The following is a 19,231-nucleotide window of genomic DNA, read 5'->3' on the forward strand; positions in this document are numbered from 1 at the left end:
GTATTGTGGGCATTTCTGAGGCAAAGAATGGCAAGCCAGTGCAGAAAACAACTCTATCTTGAGTGGATAGCCCTCTGCTTTAGCATCTGATATACTTTTTGGTGTGAGAAGTGCCTGTCCTGGACATCTTAACTCAACACTAATCCTTTATGGGTTACGGAGTAGCGTGCTACTCGCCGAAAACACATTCACAAAGCTCTACTGCCTTGATAGCCAGGTTTGATAGAAAGGGCAAATTGGCTGTTCAGTCCTGCTAGGCTTTTAGGTCCGAGTCTACTCCAAAGACCCTCTTCCGAGGTAGGTTCTGCTTTGATATTTATTGTGAAGGTGAGGAATATGAGGTTAAAAATATCTGTCAGAAAGACAATTTTATTACTTTGATAACTCTGTTTGTGGCATGTGAGCTGTAGATCACATGCTTTGCATACTCCTGTCATCTAGTGTTGTGTGTGGATGTTTGCAAGTTGTTTTTCTTTGAAGAAGTTTTTCCAGTCACGAGGTAGGTGACTTCTCCTTTCAGTGATAATTCGCATGGGCATCGACTCAATTATTAGGTTGTTTTTTTCCGCCATCGGGTTCGGACGTGTTTTGCTGCGCTCCGCTTCAAAACCGTTTCTTCAGGTTCACCTCGGTGCGCAATCCACTCTACCCATGCCGGTAATCTTTCAAACGCGTATTCCACTTCTCCGCATATTGTATCCATCTAGGAAAACCTATTTTGAATGAACATCCTCGGGAAGGCCATCCAGCCTAACCGTTACGGTCCACTTAGCAGTCGATGGAACGGACTCCATTCAAATTCTGCCCTTGGTGCCACGCCAAGTATCCGTGCACGACTCGCACAAAGTGTGCAACTTATGCTGGTCTCTGGAGCACAACAAACAGGACTGTGGCGCGTGCAGATCGCTCCTATTGAAGAAAACGCTCCGTGATCATCAGGCTTGACATCACGAAATGCAGATTCAAAACATTGAATACACACCGGACATCTTCGTCAAAGAATCCAAGCAAGAATTTAACACACAAGGGGCCATGGAAGAACAAGAAGAACTTGTCTCCATTCCAGAATCAGATTCCAAGATGGAAGAAGACTTGCCACAAGGTCAACTTCCAGTGAGTACTGAACGCCCCTTGACCCAAACTCCAACTCAGCCGAAACAAAAGGCTTCGGTCTCACCCCCGCCTTCGGGCCACGGTTGGCACCAACAAAATGTTTATAACGACCCGCCCTCCGGTTCGGGATTGAGTCAGCCAAAGCCTGGCACTGAGCCTAAACCTTCAGGCTTGAAGCCGAAAACCGCTGCGGATCCCAAATCATTGACACCAAAAGTGAAACACCTTTAGTATCGAAACCTTCTGTGCCAAAACGTCATTCTATCCCAGCACCCAAATCCTGAGCGCTGAAACCTAAAACTATTCTTCCGAAGCTGCAGGATCTGATTTTCGACACCCCAACACCCTACTCGGACCCAAAACATAAGGAACTTCATATAAATCCACATACAGGACATGTTCTTACTAAATCACCTCAAAAACGCAAACCTGAGTCAGAGGACACCCTTTACCGCATTCCATTTGAAGAGGAAGAATGTAGGTACTAACCACTCCCCTCCTCCTCCTCCACTACGTTCCCCAACACCAAGGTCTCCACCTTTACACCACTTACTGATTACAGGAGGGGAGTTTATCCCATTCCCAGGGCACCTCGTCCTTACCGGCCTCTTCAGCAACCGGTGGACGAAGGGGAATACTGGGAGGGGTCTGAGGACCCTCTTGCAGCTCAATGCAAGGATGAGCCTGAGTGGTAAGGTGATGTGGAGGATCCAGTGGATCTGGATTTCTCACCACACCCTGGTACTCTGCACCTTTCTTCCATGGCCACGGAGGAGGTTGGGACTTTTTCGGTGGTTTTGCATAGGGCAACTGAGGCTCTTAACCTCGAGCGCCGTTCTGTACCTATGAGGACCAATCTCCTAACTGAGGACCTGCAGCCGCAGTGCTCCTCTGCAGAGCCATTACTGCCCTTCAATTAAGCGCGTACTGATATCCTGTTGGGCACCTGGATTAAACGAAACACAGGAGTCCCTGTAGACAAGGCTGTGGTGCGCCGCCACTGCCCGGCGCCGGGCAATCCCAGCTTTCTCACACAACACCCAATGCCTGAGAGTCTGGTTGTCCAGGCTTCTGCTTTGCCGAGTGCATTCCCTTCGGCTCCTCCGGACAAGGAATTTAGTTAACTGGAGCAATTTGGGAAAAGATTTTCACATCTGCCAGCTCTGGGTTGCGGGCGGTGAATACTGCATGCCGGCTAGGCCGCTATTCCCATTCTGTGTGGGACACTGTGGCACAGGTGCTGCCTCAATGCCCTGTGGAGGCACGGGCGGTTCTCTCCCAAGCCATTACTGAAGGGAGAGATGCTGCAAAATGTACTATTCGTTGTGGGCTTGACACAGCCGATTCTCTTGGTAGGGCACTTTCCACAACTGTGGCGCTCCGTCGTTATGCTTGGCTCTGAACTACTGGCTTCTCTGGGGATGTCTAGAACACCCTGTTGGACATGCCCTTTGATGGTACACACCTCTTTGGTGATGAGGCGGATAGCACCCTGGAACGCTTTAAGGACTCTCGGGCTACGGCCCAATCCTTGAGTCTCGCCACCATGCGTACTCCCTCGGGGTCCGCTTTTCAGTCCTGTCAAGGTTGATGCGCCCAGGCACGTTCTTTTCAGACCCACAAGGCTGTGCAGCCACAGTCTCAGCGCAGCCGCGGATGTGGGACCTGCCGTGGTGGGTCCCGAGGACAGCGGACGGGTCAGTCCATCACCTCCCCTGCCGCCGCCACCTCTATGCCTTCTTAGCTTGGTGTTTCAGGCCCACCACATGCCAGTGGGTGGCAGGATTCGCCATCACCTTCCCCACTGGCGTTCCATAACATCGGACAGGTGGTTTCTGCAAATAGTCTGAAGGGGCTACACCCTCCCCTTCGAATCTACCCCTTCAGCCATGCCACCTCTGTACCACCGCATGTCGGGGGAACACTTGGCACTTCTCCAGCAGGAAGTTACGGCCCTCTTGGCCAAGGGGGCCATCGAGCGCGTTCCGACGCCAGAATTAGGTCGTGGTTCTTACTCCCACTACTCATTGGTTCCAAAGAAGGACAAGGGTCTGCGCCCTATCTTAGACCTCCGGAACGCCAATCGCTTCCTCCGGAAGGAGAAGTTTAAGATGCTCACGCTTGCTCAGGTCTTGTCTGCCCTAGACCTGCAAGACTGGCTGGTAGCATTGGACTTGCAGGATGCTTATTTCTATATCCCCATCCTGTTGCGGTGTTGCCTACGGTTCACGGTGGGCCACGAGCACTTTCAATTCACCATGTTCCCTTTCGGCCTTACCAGCGCCCCTCGGGTGTTCACGAAAGTGATGGCGGTGGTCGCAGCTAATCTGCACAGATCAGGGGTTTCAGTCTTCCCCTATCTCGACGACTGGCTGTTGAAGGCGGGCTCGCCCCAGGCAATCGTCTCCCACCTCCAGACTACGGCTGACCTCCTGCATTTGCTGGGGTTTTCCATCAGCATGCCAAAGTCGCACCTGATTCCCTCTCAGAAGCACCTCCTCATCGGAGCAGTTCTGGATACGGCGTATTTTCGGGTTTATCCTCCCGAACAGCGAGTCCGGGACATTCGAGCTATGATTCCGATCTTTCGGCCCTGGTCCTGGGTTTCGGTCAGGAAGACACTGAGGCTGCTGGGCCTCATGGCCTCCTGCATCCTGCTGATTGATTATGCCAGATGGCCTATGCGGGCTCTGCAGCGGGACCTGAAGTTTCAGTGGACGCAGCATCGGGGGAACCTGTCCGACTAGGTCCAGATCTCGGAGGGCACTGCACAGGACTTAAAGTGATGGCTCACGAACCAGCGTTGGGTCAGCGGCAGATCCCTCTCCCTTCCCCAACTGGAGCACACAGTAGTCCCTCCTCGGATGGGGTGGCCACATGGGAGAGGCGGAGATCAGAGGCCTCTGGTCTCCGGCAGAGTCCAAGCTCCATATCAACCTTTTGGAGCTCAGGGCATTCCTTCCCTCTGTCAAGGGGAGAGTAGTGCAGGTGTTCACAGTCAACACCACCGCCATGTGGTTCTGCAACAAACAGGGCGGGGTGGGGTCGTGGACCCTATGTCAGGAGGCTCTATTTCTCTGGACGTAGCTGGAACGTCAAGGCATTTCCTTGGTGGTTCAACACCTGGCAGGTACCCTGAACGCCAGGGCGGACGAACTCAGCCGAAGAAGCATGTTGGATCACGAATGGCGTCTTCACTCAGAGGTGGTGCAAAGTCTCTTTCAGCAGTGGGGAGAACCTTGGTCAGATCTATTCGCCACTGAAGAGAACGAGCAATGTCAGCAGTTATGCTCGTTGGAGTTTCCAAGGCGGAACTCGCTAGGCGACACTTTTCGTCGCAAGTGGAGTTGCGGTCTGTTGTACGCCTTTCCGCCTATACCACTTCAGGCGTGACCAGGCCCAAGTCATTTTTGTGGTACTGGACTGGGCTCGAAGAGTTTGGTATCCTGAGCTACTCAGTATGAGTGTGGATCCCCCGAGCCGACTGCCTCTTTGGGAGGATCTTCTGTCGCAGCAACAGGGGACGGTCCTCCACCCGAACCTGTCAAGCCTCCACCTCCTTGCGTGGAGATTGAGCGGCAACAGCTGATTCCATTTGACTTGCAACCCGAAGTCTGTAATGTGATTCTGGCAGCCAGGCGTCCCTCCACTAAAACTGTATACTCCTGTCGGTGGAAAAAATGTGTGGCATGGTGCACAGTAAAATCTGTTGATCCTCTTTCTGAGGTCCTATTGTTCCTCCTTTCTTTGGCCCAGCAGGGCTCTGCTTTGGGCACTATCAAGGGTTACCTTTCTGCTCTTTCACCCTTTCTCAGGCTGCCTGATCAGCCCTCTCTTTTCAAGTCCCCAGTTGTCAATAGATTTCTCAAAGGCATTACTCACCTTTTTCCTCCTATTCCTTTTGTGATGCCTCAATGCGACTTGGTTCTCACATATCTGATGTGCACTCCATTTGAGCCTCTTCATAACTGTCCAATGTGGTTATTGACTTTGAAAACTGTCTTCCTGGTGGCCATCACCTCCGTTCGGCGGATGAGTGAGCTCCAGGCTCTTTCCTGCAAACCTCCTTTCCTGGTGATTCATCCGGACAAGGTTGTGCTTCGACCGTGTCCCTCCTTTCTACCAAAAGTAGTCTCTGCCTTTCATCTTGGGCAAACTGTAACTCTGCCCACTTTCTTTCCGCACCCTTCAAGAGAAGCGGAGAGGCTCCACCGTCTGGACCCCAAACGTGTGCTCTCGTTCTATCTCAACCACACACAACAGTTCCGGGTGGATGACCAGTTCTTTGTTGGCTACGTGGGCGCCAAGAAAGGCCGGGCTGTGCACAAGCGAACTATCTCCCGATGGGTTGTCTTGCGCATTAAAGCCTGTTACTCTCTGGCTAAAACCTCCGGTTCGGCTGCGCGCCCATTCTACCAGGGCGACAGCAGCTACCACAGCATTGGGGCGTGGTGTCCCCCTGCAAGACATCTGTCAGGCGGCCACTTGGGCCTCGTTGCATACTTTCACTAAGCACTATTGCCTTGACAGTCCGGTCCGGAGAGACGGCTTCTTTGGCCGTTCAGTTCTCCGTGACTTTCTGGTGTAATCTCACTTCGCAGACACACCACTGGGGTTGGTATTGCTTGGATATGTATTCTAAGGTAAGGAATTATCACTAACGTGTCTCTTTCAGATGCACAAGTTACTTACTTGTGTAACAATATAGATCTGTTAAAGACATTAGTTAGTGATAGATTCCTTACCGCCGGCCCATCCACCCCGTTCTGTGAACTGTTCTCTAGGGTTCAGGTCATCCCTTTCAGGGCCCTAGTTCTATTGCACCAATAGTCGGTCTCTGGCATGGCTCTTCTGGCGCGGAAAACAGAACTGATGTCAGCGCGCGTGGGCACGTCTAAGTAGCTCTGACGATGCCATCTCAGTGGCTATGACGCCAGCGACGTACGCAGAGCCAGACCACGATGCCCACCGATGCGCAGGGGTAGTGCTGACAAAAACTTTCCGGATCCAGTCTGACACCTGGGGATATTTTAAGGTAAGGAATCTATCACTAACTAATGTCTCTTACAGATATATCGTTACACAAGTAAGTAACTTGTGCAACAAGACCAAAACGACAAAATCCAACATACACAGGAAAAAATATTACTTTCAAAGGTATCAAGAACTTGTGCCATAGAAAACTATGGATGCGTGACTTTTCACCAAAGTATCTGTAGTTGCGTCAAAGTTCACAGAGCCAAACAGCCACCGCGTCGGAAAACAGAGATGCGACACTCCTGAGACCCTGAGGAGGCAATGCAACAGTTCCGCTACATGCAGAGGAAGGGTTGCGTCGATTCCGGTCTGTATGGAGAGTGATGCATCGATGCTTTGTGCCGGTTCCGGCCCACAGGTGATGCGTCGGAAGAACTTGCCGCACAGGTACAATGCGTGGAAATCCAGGATGCGTTAGAGATTGATGCTGCGCCGTTGCGCGAGCTGCGTCTGTTCTCTCCAGCCGTGATCCCTCGATGCGTCGATTCTTGCAGCGATGACAGGCGCTGCACCGATTTTCGCAGCGGTGCGGCAATGCATGGAAATTCTTCTTGCGCCTTAAAGATGCATCGGAAAAACAGCCGCACGAAGAGCGATGCATCGATTTCTGAAGTGCTTTTGAGTTTCTTCTCTCTTCCAGCTCCCAAACAGCCGCAACAACCTCCAGAGGCCCATAACTGGCACAGGCACCTCAAGGCAGGTTAGAACTCACAACAGCAGAGTGCAGGGGAGCTGGGGTTGAAGTCTTTGTGTCCCTGAGACTTCTGGACAGGAGGCCAGCTCACTTCAGGCCCTTGGAGATCTCCTTCAAGCAGGGGACACAGCTCATAGCAGATTCCTTCTCCTTTCCTTGGCAGAAACAGCAACTGCTGGCCAACCCCAGACACACAGCAAGGGCAGTACTTCTCCTCAGTCTCTCCAGCTCTTCTCCTTGGCAAAGGTTCCTCTTGAATTCCAGGAATGGTCTAAATCTAAGGGATTTTAGGTCGAATACTTCTACCCAAAATGTCTTTGTTCTCTTTGTGCAAGGGGCTCTGAGACCAGTTCAAACCAGTTCTGGGGGCACTCTGCCAGTGCACAACAACATCCTTTGTTAGTGTAGGCCTTGGTCCCAGACACACCACAGGGGGGCGGAGCCAGCATTGTGAAAGGCAGGCACAGCCCTATTCAGGTACAGGTGCTACTGCACCCACCACTCCAAATGCAGATCAGGCCTATTCAGCCTAGTGCTGACTCATCCAGACTCCTGAAGCCACTGCACCTCCCCAGCTCCTGTCACTCCAAAACCAGACAGTCAATCCACAAACAGGCAGAGAAACACAGGAAGGTTGAACACGAAAATAGCCACTTTCTAAAAGTGCTATTTTGAAACACAATTTAAAAAACATCTTTACTAGATGTGTTATTAAATTCTGATTTCAGGGGTACTAAACTCCATTTTCTATCTTATCCCTATGGGAAGATATGCTTGTAAAATGTTACAAAATATTCCCCATTCTGTCCCATGGGTAAGATAGCCTTTCTATAGTGAAAAATGAAATTGGCAGTATTTCACTATCAGGACATGTTACACACATACACTGCACCCTGCCCAGGGGGGTACCTTGGGCCTACCATAGAGGTGTCCTATGTGTTAGAAAAGGGAAGGGTAAGGCATGGCAAGTGCACCCACTTCGACATGGCAGTTAACAAACTGCGCACAGGCACTCGTATGTGTGGCTGCAAGCCCACAAGTAGCATTTGATTTACCCGCCCTGGCACTCTTAATGCACTTTACTAGGGCCTGCTGGTAAAACAAATATGTCAATCAGGGAGAACCAATCGCAATAACAATTTACACAGGGAGCACTTGCACTTTGACACTGATCAGCAGTGTCAAAGTGCCCAGAGCATCTAAGCCAGCAAAAACTAAATCCAGCACAGCATCAAAAACACAGGAGGTAGAGGCAAAAAAATCAGAGAAAGCCATGCCAAGGATGCCGGGTCTAATAGTGACACTTCCACAAGTGCTCCCACTTCTACAGCAGGCCGATTTAATGTCTACTCTAGACTAAAAAGATGCATATATCCGCTTGCAAATTCATCCCGCTGATAGCAAATACCTCAGATTCATGATTGCGGGTCATCATTACCAATTCAAAGTACTACCGTTTAGAGTCACCACTGCTCCCAGGGTATTTACCAAATATCTGGCATTAGTTGCAGCACATCTGAGAAGACAACACATCCATGTCTTCCCATACCTGGACGACTGCCTCATCAAAGCCAGCACTTACCAAATGTTTATCCAACACACTTAAACCACAATTCACTTACTTCACCATCTAGGATTTACAGTAAATGTGTTGAAGTCTCATCTACAGCCTTCCAACACACAAACGTATCTGGGAGCCACGATAGATGCTCAGAAAGCTCTAGCCTCTCCCAATACAGCCAGGATTCACAGTATTTAGTCCCTTCTCACTCAATTTCAGCCCAACCAATCATTACCAGCAAAATTATTCATGCAACTGCTAGGAATGATGGCGTCTTGCATCCTAATTGTTCCCCATGCAAGACTTCACATGGCCCTCTTCAAGAATGCTTAGCAAGTCAGTATAACCTGTCGCAGGGTCAGTTGACTGATGTCATGTTGGTAGATGGCCACACCCATCGCTCTCTGCAGTGGTGGAACCCACAAAATGTATCAAAAGGGCAGCCCTTTCTCGACCCTGTCCCACAGACAGTGCTAACAGCAGACGCATCGCTCACTGGTTTGGGTGCTCACCTACAAAGTCACACAATCCAAGGATTATAGACTCTAAAGTACAAGATTCTCCATATAAATCACCTAGAGCTACTAGCAGTGTTTCTAGCGCTCAAAGCCTTTCAATCTCACCTAATAGGCAAAACTGTCTTAGTCCGCACAGACAACATGGCAGCCATGTACTAGATACAAAAACAGGGGGGGACGCACTCTCTCCAACTGTCAGCCTAGCACAAGCCATTTGGAAATGGCCGATACATCACAAAATGTATCTCCTAGCAGAACATCTTCCAGGAGTAAACAATCAAATTGCAGACCTTCTCAGCAGGCAGAGACAGCAAATCCACCACTGGGAACTTCACCCCCAGATTCTCCTCCCCTACTTTCAGGAATGGGGATTTCCTCACATAGACCTGTTCGCCACAGCTCAAAATGCAAAATGCCCAAGCTTCGCCTACAGGTTCCCACACCCGCTCTCTAAATGCAATGCCCTATTGCCCTATGGATGAACTAGTCAGGGATATTTGCCTACGCTTTCCCACCTCTACCACTCATTCCGTTGGTAGTTTGGAAGCTCAGACAATCATCCCTCAAACGTATTCTCATAGCTCCCACATGGACACGTCAACCTTGGTTCACCACCCTGCAAGAGCTTTCAGTAGTTCCACACCAAAGGATGCTTCTCAACGCCAGTCTCCTCACTCCGAGCCATGGAGAAATCAGACATTAAGATCCCAAGGAACTCAACCTGGCGATTTGGATCCTGAAGCCATAGAGTTTGGGTATTTACAATTACCGCTAGACAGTATGAATATTCTAAAGAAGGCTAGGAAACCTACTAGGGCATTGTTGTACATGGCCCTTTTTGCAGGGTCATCCCTGAACTTTTTGCCTTCCTCCTGTCTTTTTTCTGACCTGGTGTTGGTGGTTTTTGGACTCTGGGAACTTTACCACTGCTTTCCAGTGTTAAGTGTGTGTACTCTCTGTGGTAAACATGGTAAGATTGGTCTACACCTGTTTGGCGTATTTAATTTACCTATCAGTCCCCAGTAAAGTGGTATCTCATATACCAGGGGCCAGTACATTAAATGCTACTGGTGGCCTTGCAGCACTGATTGCACCACCCACCAAAGTAGCCTTTCAAACCTGTCTCAGGCCTCTGCCATTGCAGGGCCTGTGCGCGCAGTGTCACTGCCGCTGTGACGTTGCACATAAAGTGGGTGCCACGTCTGTGACTCCCCTTTTACTACACATCAGTCACCCCTAAGGTAGGCCCTAGCTAGCCCTATGGGCAGGGTGCATTGTAGGTAAAAGGTGGGACATGTACCTTAATTGTGTGACATGTCCTGGTAGTGACAATGAGCCATTTTGGTTTCTCACTGCTGTCAGGCTGCCCTCTCATACGAATGCATTGGGGATTCCCTGATAAGTGTTTCAGTGGTAATTTGATATGAGAGGAGCAGCGTGGTCAAGTTTGGTATGTTTGAAATACTAATAATAAATGCTGCATAATGGTGTTTGCATATTTATTATCACTATTTTAGAAATGCCACTTTTAGAAGTTGGCCTTTCTGTGTGCTATGTGTGTTTGTGCCTGCCCGATGTGTATTGCATGTCTGGCTCTGGAGTGACTGGGACTGGAGAGGTGCCATGGCTCCAGAGGGGCTGGGTGAGTCAGCGCTAGGCTGAATAGGCAGATATGCATTTGGAGAAGTGGGAGGAGTAGCCCCTGACCCTGCATAGGTCTGTGCCTGCCTTGTAAAATGCTGGCTCCACCCCCCTGTGGTGTGTCTGGGGCCAGAGCCTAATCTAACAATGAAGGTGTTTGAGCACTGTATAGAAATGTTGGAGTGCCCCCAGAACTGGTTTGGACCGGGCGCAGAGCCCTATGAAAAACAGACACGTGGTATAAATATTGGGGCTGTGACCCCATGTAAATTGTACTGCTTGATGCTTACATGGGGCTAGCAGGCTGCTAGTCTGCCAGGAGGAACTGCCGATAGGGATTGACCTGCTGCCCTGCTTGTCAGCTGAGGGGTCTGCTGGCTGTCTTGGATACCCAGCGTGCTGGCCTGCCTGCCTGAGCGCTTCTGTAGAAGTGCTGCCTGCTCCCTGCTGAGGTTGGCAGGTGTGAACACCTTGCGAGCACTGCCTATTTTTGTTTAGACCTGGGGGCGTTGCAGGATTCCCGTGTACCGGAACCCCTAGTGTGGGCTTGTGTGTAGCAGCATGTGAGGAGTGCTAGATCTTTTCATGGTCTCCAGGCCAGGCGCATTTCAAACTGGCTGGAAAGCTGACCGCCCTGCAGAGTGAACCCTTGCACGGCACAGCGTGTGATCGATGCTGTTTTATTGATGTCCTGAGCCCAACACAGGGGCTCCACCTTTGCCAAGGAGAGGGGGCGGCAGAGAGTTTGCTCCGTGGAGCCGCAGCGTCCGGAAAGTCAGGCCGTTGCCTGGTTGTGGGCAGCGTTTTGCCGGGCCATGCTTCACACAAGAGAGCGGAAATCAGGCCTTGAAAGCCTGGTTTCAGGCGGGGCCCAAGAACCGGAAGTCGGGCAAGTCTGTGCCTGTCTGAGCGGGGCTTCTGCGAGGAAAGGGAGAGCCCTGCATATTTTTCAGTGTGACCTGCGGTGAGAGAGGGACCGGAGCCGTGCGGGCTCTCCTCTGCTGCTTCCCGCCTTTCTTTCATGAACGGAGCCGACGAGAGGTAGGAATCCTCCCGGCTCCCGCATGATTCAGCCAACGGCTCGGAGAAGAACCGCTCCGCCCACAAGGAATGGTGAGTGGGGCTGAGCTTCCGTGCCGTAAGCTCCGGTCGCCGTGAGGAAGGGAGCATCCTTCCTTTTGAGTCAAGGGAGAGGAGGGGGAGCAAGGTGTCGGCTTCCCTGCCCCCGAGACTGCCCCGAGTCACTTCTTGTACTGCCCTGAGTTTGGGGCGAGAATAGGTGTTCGCAGCTTCACCGCCAAATCGCGATCAGCTGCTTGAGGAACCCATAAGTAGGCAGGGTCCTTGCCTTTGAGAACGGGGCATTGCGGGGTGAGCCCAGGACAGGGCCCCCGCTTGATAGTGTCCTAATTTGAGCACAATGACATTGAGGGGCATGGGGCATTTCTGCCTAATACTTAGGTGCATTGCTAATGTGATGAGGCCTAATATGATTTCTGCCTAATGTGATTATGCATACTATGGTTATGCCTAATGTTGATGCATAATGTGTTTATACCTAATGCGTATGCCTAATGCTTATACCTAATGTGATTTATGCAAAGTGTTTATACCAGTAGTAACTGGTGGTTTTATTACTTACCTGTTCTAATGGTGATGACTGCGGCCCAATTGGCCCTGCCCTGTATATAATCGCCTGTAAAGCATTGCCTAGGCCAGGTGGTACAGTGTACATTTGTGATTATGATTCGAATGTGTTTTATGGATAACACAAAGGCTATTTGTACATAACCTTGTTTGGAGTTTCTTTTGTGGTATGCCTAGTGTGTTGTTGCTGTGTGTGTGTTGCGCAAACGCTTTACACATTGCCTCTGGGATAAGCCTGACTGCTCGTGCCAAGCTACCAAGGGGGTGAGCCGGGGTTATCTTCAGCTTGTAACTCCCTTGCCCTCACTAGAGTGGTGGTTTCTGCCTGGCTTAGGCGCAAGCCCTAGCCAATCAGAAACCTCATTTCTAGCAGGCATGTTATGCAGCAAAGAGGAAACGATTTGTTATATACTGTAATAATAACAATTTCAATCCTCTTTATGCTTCAGTGCCAAACATAATCGGTTATCTCTTACAGCAATCAGGATTGGCCTACACATCCATTCGATTTCATTTACAGCAGTAGCTGCATACTTACAAAACTGACAACACTTCTCTGTATTCAGAGTACCAGTGATTAAAGCCTTTATGGAAGGACTGAAAAGAGTAATACCACCAAGAGCTCCGATTGCACTAGTATGGAACTTGAACATAGTCCTTTCGCGGCTAATGGGTCCACCTTTTGAACCAATGCACAAGTATCAACTACAATTTCTCTCATGGAAGGTTGCTTTTCTTATTGCAATCACTTCCTTAAGGAGAGTTAGTGAACTCCAGGCACTAACTATACAAGAGCCTTTCTTTCAACTTCACAAAGATAAAGTGGTTCTTCGAAACAATCCAAAATTTCTTCCTAAAGTGGTTTCTGATTTTCACATCAAATCAATCAGTTGAGTTACCCGTGTTCTTTCCTTAACCTGATTTTGTAGCAGAACGAGCTCTGCACACGCTAGATGTTAGAAGAGCTCTACTATATTATGTAGAAAGAACAAAAGATTTTCGTAAGACAAAACAGCTCTTTGTTGCTTTTTCGCCACCACACAAAGGCAATCCCATTTTTAAATCACGCATTGCAAGATGGATCGTGAAATGTATCCATGTATCCAAACATGTTATGTGAAAGTGAAAAGAACCTTGACAATACTCCCTAGAGCGCATTCCACCTGAATATAGGGGCTACTATGGCTATCTTAGGGAATATTCCCCTAGCTGACATCTGTAAGGCAGCAACATGGTTTACACTGCACACATTCACCAAGCACTATTGTGTAGATGTATTAGCGAGGCAACAAGCCAATCTAGGCCAGGCAGTACCTAAAAAACGTTTTCAAAGAACTGCATCAGCTACAGGTTAGCCACCGCTTCGGGAGTTTACTTCTGGATAGTCAAATGCAAAGCATGTGATTTTCAGCTCACATGCCTCGAACGGATAATGTTACTTACCCAGTAAGCATTTGTTCTTTGCATATAGAGCTGTAGATTAACATACTTCCACCCGCCTCCCCGGGTACCCTACACCTGTTGCAGTTTTCTTACTTTACATACATACACATGGACATCTCTATTCTACCTTTACTAACTCCATTCATACCCTCTGCGGGAAAACAATCTAACAATGGAGTTGATGCCCATGCGCACTATCACTAAAAGGAGGCGTCACCTACCTTGTGACTGGAAAGACTTCATCGAAGAAAAACAACTTGCAAACATCCAGACCCTACACTAGATGGCAGGAGTATGCAAAGCATGTGAATCTACAGCTCTACAGTAAGTAACATTATCCTTCTGGGGGATACTTTATCTAACTGGAGATTTCTCACTGCCCTCCCACCTCCTTGTGCTGTGGAGTGGTCTCTAATTTACTGTCTAAAAAGATCACAATTTAGATAGCTGTACTTTTGTAGTGACAATTGTTTTGTGCTCCTTGTCGGAGGACGCAGAAAGAGTCATATAAGAAACTGATGTTGGTGTGCAGGGGTGGTGCTTATTTGCAGCTCCACTTCTACACTTCCGGGGCGAAATGAAATCAACCCAGAGCTGCATGGTACCATCTAGTGGCACGTTGGAGCACTGCTGCGAAAGTATCTGGATCTAGTGTGGTGCCTGGGTTTATTATAAATCGGAGGAATCTGTGGTTAGGTAGAGGAGCCACCAGAAAGAGCGTTACTGAAGGTAAGTAACATGTTCTTTACAAATTTTTGATTTTAGTAGCAATCTAGTCCAGAATAGTGTTATGTTATGCAGATTTATAGAGCAAAATGTCACCTAGGAGTGTATTATAGCATGGAATTCTTCAGTTGTACAACACCACGCTAGATTGGGTTCATCACTTTATCCGGCTAAATGTCAATCCCAACCAGATACCTTGCTAACATCAGTGTACTCTGAAGTCTTGCCACACTAGATGCTAGAAGAACAATGCTGCATCTCTTAGCAGTGAGCAAAGGCTCCCATGTTAGATTCTGCTCAAGTAATATTCTCAGATAGGTGTAGCTTGTTATCACTTCTACTTTATATGGTCGCAGATCCCTGCTAAAATGGTCCTTCCTGTCCCATAGCACATAATTTAATATTTAAGGTTGCTGAAAGGTCATTTTAGTGTGTAAATCGCTTCAGGTGATCCAACCCACAATAATGCAAAAGGAGCGAGATTAGCACAGGTCTGTAAAAATAATCAAGTGTTGCACTATTTAGTAAATAATTGAGGGAGTTTGTAAATGTTTTCTGAAGTAGGAAGGTACTGTATCATTGTTAAACAGAATAAACATAATCTTCAATAAAATATTAATTAAATGCTTGCCAATTGATGTAACAGGCAGCTTTCTCTAAATCAGATATGGCCTATGGCAGGGGACATTTCATAATTAAGATTTGTTTCATGAATCAACGTGTCCCCTTTTCTTTTGAAACTTTCTGCATTTAACTGCATGTTTTTAATTGGCTTTTATTAACTTCATTTGCATTTCTGTGATCTGCCAGCCACTGTAAAACTAGAATATTTCTCTTTGTGGTTATAGAAAGGCCTAGGATTACCTCAGAACCTCAAGATGTGGATGTGACCTTTGGAAATACAGTGTACTTCACTTGCAGAGCTGAAGGCAACCCGAAACCTGAAATTATATGGCTACGAAACAAGTTAGTTCCTTATGATTAGTGCACAAAACATGTTTGTGCAATTTCCTTACTTCAGCTTGCCTAAATTGCCATCAGAGTTAATACTTTTAAACTGTTATCTTATTGGTCATTTTTTGTTACTTTGTATTGCTTGTCATATATGAAGGTAAGGTTATTTCTTTACAGATTGGCTAAATAGTTTGACCACTTAATTAGCTAAGGAAGTCTTGTCCTTTAGGTTTTGATATAATTAGGATTTTTCCATTACTGGTTAAATAGTCTGCACTCTGATGATATGTTGGTACTAGCCATAACAGGAGTGCTCAGGTCATGTTGGTTATATCTAGACATTGGTTTGGGATACAATGAATGTCGCGTTGTTGGAATCTAAGTCAGGAGCATGGGGTTTGACACAACAAAATAGCGGAGCGAACAGCTATACCAATCTCCCTTAATAGAAAAACATTTTGGTCATTAGTGGGCTACGGTTCTCACCCACACTTAGTGGCGTGTTGTATCATAGGGTCCTATCGGCCTCCAAAAGTAAGTCTTATTTTGGATGGGCTCTACCACTTTGTGGCAGCTTTTGGATATATTGTTTGGATGGGGAAAAGAGTTAAAAGTTTCCTAGTGAGTCACCAGAAATGAATTTCATTAAAGGTGCCTCTGATAAGATTTAAGAAGTCAGTGGAGGGTACAAGATACTTATTCACCCTACATCCTATTGCTAGGCAACTTTTTTGCAATATGGTATAACTCGTGCAGGTCTGTGGTCTCTATCATGACTGAAACATTATCACTCCACAAACACTTTGGAGTACATACCAATAAAATACATCTATTGTCAAAAGATGTGAAGTTACTGTTGAAACCAATGTTCCAAGTGTGCAATCATGAGTTACTTCATCAAGGGATATTGTCTTCTGCTGCTTGGCTCCTCCATCCCCTGCATTTTATTCATGTGTGTGTACGCGGTACTATTTGTATATGTACTTGTGCCCGGGCGATGCAGAGATCTTGTGTCTCCTGCAGGTCACAAAGACTGAGCAGCAGGCATATGATGTCCTCAAACCTATGACATGAACAAGTACATGTGCTGTTACCTTTAGCCATCACTGGTCGTTGTGTTGTAGTGTGCATCTGTCATCATTATTATGCAAACAGTGAGTGACGACAATTTAGAACAAATTGTATAATAACTATTTTGCTCTGTATTGCGAACTCCATTATTCTTATAAAATATTTTTTTTTATAAAAAAATTCCGAAGGCAATGTACTAAAAGAAATTGGGAGTGTACTCAGAACATATGTAATTGCTGATCGCTCTCCTGAGTCTGCCAGCTGCAGAGGCAATGGGTAGGTCACCAAGAGTAACAAAAGTGAATGCCAAGCTATTAATCTGTTAAAGGCTGAGTAATCTGATATGGCGAACCAGTGCTGCAAAAAGTGATGACAAGTTGGGAAAAATAACTTGACCAAAAAACAATTAAAATAATTTCTGTGGTATGGGCAGCAATCCAATTCCATTATTTAAAACATGTTCTCTGTCAAAGGAGGAAGATGGTGCTCCTTATAACTACCTGTAGGCTAGTTGCCTTGCTCGAAGCAACTTTAAAGGTATTTACTTCACTGCTATTAATCCACCTAGAACAGCTAGTGGAAGATGGAGAAATTAATTTTAAACATTATTTGGGCCTACATGCCTATAACCATCACCTGAAGTCCTTTGCTATGTAATGTTATTTTATTGACAAAGCTCCTGAAGCATTTGCTGGGGCTTCTTCTAGGTGTAATGATCCATAGTCCGCATGGATTGTCCAAAAATCAGAAAGATAGAATACACACTATGTCAATGGAATGCTTCCAAGGATAACAAATTATATGCTTTCTTTGGCACTTGGGCTTTTATTAGAGATCGCCAGGAAGTACCTTCTAAAAGTTTGACCCATGTGTTCTGAAGGTATGTCAATAACCTAGTTTCAGTTTTTGACCCTTGATACATCCTTATTTGAGATAACAGCAGCGTTTAAGCACAAGATAGCCCGCCGTTTGCTGTCTTGGCAGAGACATTCTGAAATAAAGCAAGATTTTCCTAGACACTTCTCTGGGTGCCGTTATAAGTACTTAACTATAACTGCAGTAGCATTTGAGATAATCCTAGAATTTCCGTTTGCTACATCCTTAGACATACTATTCTACACCTTTTGCAAGCAAGCATATTCCAGATGCATCCGGTCTAGAGAGTTTCAATAGTCCAGACTTGATAAAATAATTGCGAAGATCAAAGTAGTTCTGGCTTTTGGATCCAGAAAGATATAATTATTTTTGACATCTTAAAGATTTGCCTCATGAATGTCTAATGCGCCAGCCTAAAACTGGATTTTTTAACTGCCAGAGACATTGGGGGCCGCAAGATATGCCACTGAGAAGAGGGTATTTTTAGACTATTATTGCACACTAGCAGCACCTCGAGTTTGGATCCATTAAGGGCCAACATATTTCATCTACCCTTACATCTCCAGGAACTCTGTCACCGCTCTCCAGTTGCACCTTCTGGCTTACCTTTTCAACATATATCTGGATGTCCAGAGTCTAATCCAGTCTAGTCTCTAATCTTGTTTCTAAATTAGAGTTTGTCCCATGAGATCTTTAGGCATCAGCCCAATTTTCTTCCATGCACCTTAGATTCTAGTAGTTTGCAGGGTCCAGGGAATGCACCCACTTTCTTCTCTTTTGCACCTTGATTACTGTATTTTGGTCCGTAGGAGTTCTGAATCCTTTTGATTTTGATGCACTAGAATTTATTTTTCCTTTATCAAGAAGACCATTTTATGAAGGAAACTTTTAGAAGCGTGACAGCAGTCATGCGACCTCAAGGAACCTTTTGGGAGGACCTTTTTGTGATCGTCGTGATGTCATTCTGAGCCTCAACGCATGCTAAATGTAGGGGCACTAAGGGCCAGATGTACAACCCTAAATTGCACGCGCAAACGGGTTAGCTACCCGTTTGCACATGCAAAAACAAATCGGGCCATGTACAATTCCTAATTAGCGAGTCGCAATTTATTTGCGACTCGCTAAATAGGAATTGTGACCTGCTATTTGTAAGTGGTGTTTCTAGGGCGTCCCTTCCTAATACCAACTCTCTACCCCATGTATAAATGTTTTGTGCCCGCAATTGTGGTTGCAAAACACTCGCAATTTACCGCCCTCTTCAAGAGGGTGGTAATGCACTCACAACTGGGAAGGGGTCACCAGGGGGAACCCCTTACCCTTTGCAAATGCAGGAGAAAATATTTTTTTAGGGGCAGGCATTGGTCCCAGGGACCACTACCTGCCCTAAAAAAATGAAACAAAAACGTTTCATTTTCTTTTTTTTTAAATGCAGCCCGACGGGCTGCATTTAAAACGAAAAAAACCTGCTTTATTTAAAAGCAGTCCCAGATATGGAGGTCTGCTGAGCCCAGCAGGCCACCATCCCTGGGAGGGCCAGCCATTCCCAATGGGATTGCATATTGCAAGTGCCTCATCAATATTCATGAGGCATGCAATTTGCGACACCATTGGGAATCGCTAAAAGTGTCTCAGACACTGTTGTACATAGCATTTTGCGACTCGCAAATAGCGATTTGCAATCGAGCGCAAAAGAATGTTTATAACTCAAATAAACTTTTTTTTATTACAGGCAGAAACAAAAATTAAGAAATGTTTTAAAAAAGAAACATTAGTCAATAAAATATGGTTTGAGGAGTTCTCTGTTATAGATACTTTCACTAATGCAGACAATATGAATGACCACCAAAAGATATTTTATGAAACTGTGGAGGAATATTTGAAGCTGTCCTCTTTGTAACTGATGGAAAGTCAATCACGTTGTCTCTCATATGACCCAGAATACTAGGCTTG

General features: G+C 46.9%; 1 protein-coding gene across 2 annotated transcripts in view; it reads left to right on the forward strand.

Moving 5' to 3' along the window:
- PXDN (peroxidasin) overlaps positions 1–19,231 on the forward strand; it is a 565,162-nt gene that overhangs the window by 250,098 nt on the left and 295,833 nt on the right. For both annotated transcript variants that reach the window (XM_085610787.1, XM_085610786.1), the window contains one exon: positions 15,229–15,346. In XM_085610787.1, the coding sequence (XP_085466913.1) occupies positions 15,229–15,346 (118 nt within the window). The remainder of the gene's footprint in view (positions 1–15,228; positions 15,347–19,231) is intronic.

Source organism: Triturus cristatus, chromosome 6 (assembly GCF_964204655.1).
Source record: "Triturus cristatus chromosome 6, aTriCri1.1, whole genome shotgun sequence".
Lineage (NCBI taxonomy): Eukaryota > Metazoa > Chordata > Amphibia > Caudata > Salamandridae > Triturus > Triturus cristatus.